Raw genomic sequence first — 5,000 nt, 5'->3', positions numbered from 1 at the left:
TTCAATAAAATGCGCTGCCGCCTCTCACATATTGGAAATTAGTTGAAACCGATCCTGTCTTTGTTGCAGATGGACATGAAGTCTGTTGGGTCGTTCTACTACGAGAACTTTGTAAGTGCAGACCTAAGCAATGAAATCATAACGCGTTCATGAATTAATCGCATTCATTTTTCTAATTTAACATATAATAACGCATAGAATCGTTGATTCTTCTTCTTCTTTTTTTTTTCTATTTTTTTTTTTCTTTTTTCATTTCTTTTTTCTATTTTTTTTTTTTTTTCCTTTTTTCCCCATGCAAGACTCATTTCGCGCATCACGGAGAATTTTTGTTTTAAAGTTGTAAAAATGTAACGAACTTTTGTAATATCGTCTCGTTATACATATGTATATATGTGTATATATATATATATATATATATATATATATATATATATATATATATATCGATTGACACTATTCCACCATCTCCCCGGATCTTTTTTCGTGTTTGACGCGGTCGTCGACGAGAGCCAAGACGCGAGATCAAAATAGAGAAAGGTATATACTTCTCGTGAAAGATGGGAAGGAGGAAAACACCGGACGAAACCTTTCCCGCAGACCGGAGAAGCAACGACGTAAAAGAGACGTCGTGAAACATTAAAACGGGGAATCTTCGGCGAAGACGCGGACGATCTCTCGACGGATGTCTTTCAGCCCCCTCGAGAGGACGTCGGGCCCTATCGATTTCATGAAATACTAATCGTAATTTTTTTTCGCATTTCTTTTGCAGGCCTTCCCAGGAATGGTTCCGTATAAACGACCGGCGGCCGACAAGTCCGGTATGCCGGTCTATCAGCCGACCGGCGCGACGACCTTAATGCAGTTGCAGCAGCCCTTCGTGCCTGTGTCATGTGAGTACACTGGAACACCACCCCTACCTACCCAAACCTCTAACCAATCGGTCGTGCAACCCCCGAACGTGCAAAGCAACCACCACCACCACCACCACCACGCGGTGGTGCAGTCCTCCTCTTCCTCCCAGGGAACCGGCGGCGTCGCTGTCGGTAACTGCGCCGACGCCAACAATGGCGTCCTCATGGATCCGTGCAACAATCCGCCGCCGCCACCGCCGACAACCGGCGACAATAACACTAGCGCTAGTAATGCCGGTAACAAGCAGACTCTCGTTAATGCCCAGAATCATGACGGCGAAAATGCGCGTAATTCCCCCGAATTGAATCACTCGAGTCCGGCGGTACAGCAACAAATTCAACAACAAGCTCAGCAACAAGCTCAACAGCAAGCGCAACATCAGCATCAACAGCAGCAGCAACAACAACAACAACAACAACAACAACAGCAACAGCAACAACAACAGCAGCAACAGGCTCAGCAGCAAGCGCAACAGCAGGCTCATCAGCAAGCGCAACAGCAGGCTGCTCAGCAGCAGGCTCAACAACAAGCTGCTCAGCAACAGGCACACCAACAGCATCAACAGGCACAACAGCAACAACACGCTCAACAACATGCTCAACAACAATTGCAACAGCAGCATCAACAGCAAATGAATCAATTGGCTCTATCGGCCGTACCACCGTCCATGAGTCCGTTAACATCGATGGCCGGGCTAACATCTATGCCCGGTGTCGTTAACATGGCCTCCATGGCCAATATGGTCAGCATGGCAAACGTCTCCTCGATGTCAAGCCTATCATCAATGAGCAATTACTCGGTCGCAAATATGGCGAATCTAAACATGCTGAATACTCTCGGCATGGCCGCGTCCGGATTACCCGCTCATCTCGACGCAGCGGCTCTGGCCAAGGAGGTGGCCCAGAAGAATTACGCGAAAGCGATTAAATTGTCACAGGCTTCTCAGCCTTACGGTATTAGTCAGCTTACGGCACTTAATTACACTGGCGTAGCATTGAACAAACAAACCTTGGTGAATCCCGCGGGTGCCGCCGCTGCCGCCGCGGCTGCGGCCGGACCTGGTTCGGCTTTACAGGCTAGCGCTTTGCCCGGAAGTACTGGTACACCGAGACCAGTGATCCCTGGACTGGCCGGTATACCTGGTGCGCTGACGTCGCCACTTTCAGCCGGTATACTTGCATACTCAAGACCTCAACCGACCGCTACACCTATTAATCCATACTCCCTGATCAGACAACAGATCCTACCGAATCCGTATGTCCAAGCCTCGATACCCGGTGTGCCTGGTGCGGCCGCAGCTGCGGTTCAGGCATCGCCCTACGTACAGAATCCATATGCCGTTTTACCTGGTATGGCTGGTGTACCTGCTGGCGTAGCCGCCGCGGCAGGTGTACCGACCGTACCTCAGATACCGCAAATCCCCAATCCGGCGACGATAGCGGCGCAACCGCAGGTCGCCATACCGGTCAGCTCCGGTGTGATCATGCAGCCCTACAAGAAGATGAAGACTTCGTAAAGAACGTCGCTTTTAATGCTCCTTGGCTTTTCTCCGTAGCGAGAGGTCGGTCGTGCTCTCTTCTGGGCCAACTCCTCTTCCTATTTCTTTCTCTCCCTCTCTCTCTCTCTCTCTCTTTCTCTCTCTTTTTTCTCTGTCTCTTTCTACTTCTTTTTTCTTTCTTAACTATCTCTATTCGTCTATTACTCGTTTGGAAAAAAGAGCGCGGTCTATTACTTTATCAACGTGTTTAACTTTCGAGTCACGCGTAAGTGCAATTTTCGATTATTCTAAACAAGACGAATCCATGAATTATGTCAACGTTCGCCAACACTTCTATTAGATATATAAAAATAAATAAATACATATATATATATATCTTTCTATCGTTGAAATCGTTAATCTTTTTAGTCATTATTCGAGAGAAGAAGAAAAAGAAAGGAAATAAAAAACAAGAAAGAGAAAAAGTGATACAATGATAAAGAGAGAGAAGAATACAGAGAGAAAGAGAAAGATAAAGAGAGAGAGAGAGAGAGAGAGAGAGAGGGAGAGAGAGAGAGAAAGAAACAATGAGATAGGGGGAGTATATATATATACTCCTCCTTCATTCGTTCGAGCGAACGCAAAACGGGAAAGTTGAGACACGCTACACAATGAAAAAGTTCCGAAAATAGATTCATTTTCTAGTCAGACATTGTCGGTGAACAGTGCCTTATTGACCCGATTCCTCGTGGAGCGTTTTAAACGTAAGACGAAAGAATGAAAGAACGGCGAGATCGCACGGCGTTCCTCGCTAATTGTGTGTGTGACGTCGGATTAAATTAACCGATTCGCGCGAATCGGTAAAGATGGCCGCTAATTTGCGCCTTCTTCTTTTTATCGTTCCAATAACGTGTTTCTACCTAAATAATCAATATCAATATCAATATATATATATATATATATATATATATATATATATATGTATATATATAAATATATATATATATATATCTGCCGGACGACTTGCCGCTCGTTACGACGCGTCCAATAATAAAAGTTTAAAAGAAAAAAAAAGAAAAAAGTGATTAAAAAAAAGGTTAAAAAAAAAAAAAAAGAAAAAGAAAAAAGAAAAAAGAGAAAAGAAAAAGAAAAAGAAATATGTGTGTGGCTTGAGACGATCGATTGTGAGACGCGCCGAAGTCACGCGTAATAATCGTGCTTCTATCATTATTATTATCATTATAGTCATATCTTTTTTTTTTTTTGTTTTTTTTTTTTTCGTTTGTTTTTCTTTTCCTTCTTGTTTGTTCTTTTTTGTTCTTTTGTGTTTACCCTTATTTACTATTATTATTATTATACTTCCTCTTCTTCTTCTTCTTCTTCTTTCTTTATTAATATTAAGTTTTTTTTTCCTATTTTTTAATATATCTACACACACATATACATATATATATATATATATATGTACGCGCGTGTGTGTGTACGCGCGCGTGTATATGTGTGTGTGTGTATGTGTGTGTGTGTGTGTGTGTGTGTAGTATATATATATGTATGTTGTAATAATAGCGATATAGTATGAGTGGATTATAAAATTAATACTTCTTAGAAGTAAGGTTGAACTTTCCGCGTTTATTAATTATTTTATTACAGAGACATTATCTATGTTACGTCATCGTTTTACGATTCGTCGTTCTGTTTTTATTGATTAAATTAAAATAATGTGAATAGAGAGAGACGAGTTAGATTCTCAGGCATGTCTATCTAGAGAAATAAATGAAAAAGTGAAAGAAAAGAATAAGAGAAGGGAAACGAAGAAAGAAAGAAAGAAAGAAAGAAAGAAGGAAAGAACGAAAGAATGGAAAGTAAAATGGAATAACAAAAAGAAAAAAAGGAAAATAGAAGGAAAGATAGATAGATGGAAAGAAAGAAAGAATCAAAGAAAGAAAGAAAGAAAGAAAGAGTAGAAAACATCGGTTAAACATGTGGTTCGATTGTTGCAATATGTATTTAATTTTGGAATGTTTTTCTTTTTTTTTTTTTTTTTTTTTTTTTTTTTTTTTTTCCTTTTTTATTTTTTGTTTCTTTTTTTGTTCGTCTAAATTTTATCGCGTTTTATCTTCACGATGTTAATCAGACGCGTGATCACGCGTGCACGCGAGAAGTACAAGATTAAAAAAATGAAGGAAGTATGCTTGTGTGCGTATGTCTGTGTGTGCCTGCGAGTGTGTGTGTGTATGAGAGTTGTATGATTCCTGGACTATAACGTATCGCGTCGTATCATGTGCAAAACTTGCCTTTTTGGATTAATCGTTTTTTAGAGAGAGATTTTTATTATAATTGATGTCTATCTATGCATATACATATATATATGTAAGACGACGAGCGTCAACGAATTAGCCTTTTGCCCGCTCGTATCTAAAGAATTTTATTTAATACGTCTTAACTATCGTTTAATTTTTCTTCTTCTTCTTCTTCTTCTTTTTCTTACTCTTACTCTTACTCTTATTCTTATTATTATTCTTATTCTTATTATTATTCTTATTCTTATTATTATTCTTATTCTTATTCCTATTCCTATTCTTATTCTTATTCTTATTCTTATTCTTATTCT

At 40.2% G+C, this 5,000-nt stretch overlaps 1 protein-coding gene across 23 annotated transcripts in view; it reads left to right on the top strand.

Moving 5' to 3' along the window:
• LOC124422173 (mediator of RNA polymerase II transcription subunit 15-like) overlaps positions 1–3,732 on the top strand; it is a 393,529-nt gene extending 389,797 nt beyond the window's left edge. For all 23 annotated transcript variants that reach the window (XM_046958251.1, XM_046958249.1, XM_046958247.1 and 20 more), the window contains 2 exons: positions 70–111; positions 770–3,732. In XM_046958251.1, the coding sequence (XP_046814207.1) occupies positions 70–111; positions 770–2,428 (1,701 nt within the window). In that variant the 3' untranslated portion in view covers positions 2,429–3,732. The remainder of the gene's footprint in view (positions 1–69; positions 112–769) is intronic.
• Positions 3,733–5,000: the final 1,268 nt, after the last annotated feature.

The sequence above is a fragment of the Vespa crabro genome, chromosome 2, assembly GCF_910589235.1.
Source record: "Vespa crabro chromosome 2, iyVesCrab1.2, whole genome shotgun sequence".
NCBI lineage: Eukaryota > Metazoa > Arthropoda > Insecta > Hymenoptera > Vespidae > Vespa > Vespa crabro.
This window is presented reverse-complemented; position numbering and strand designations above follow the sequence as displayed.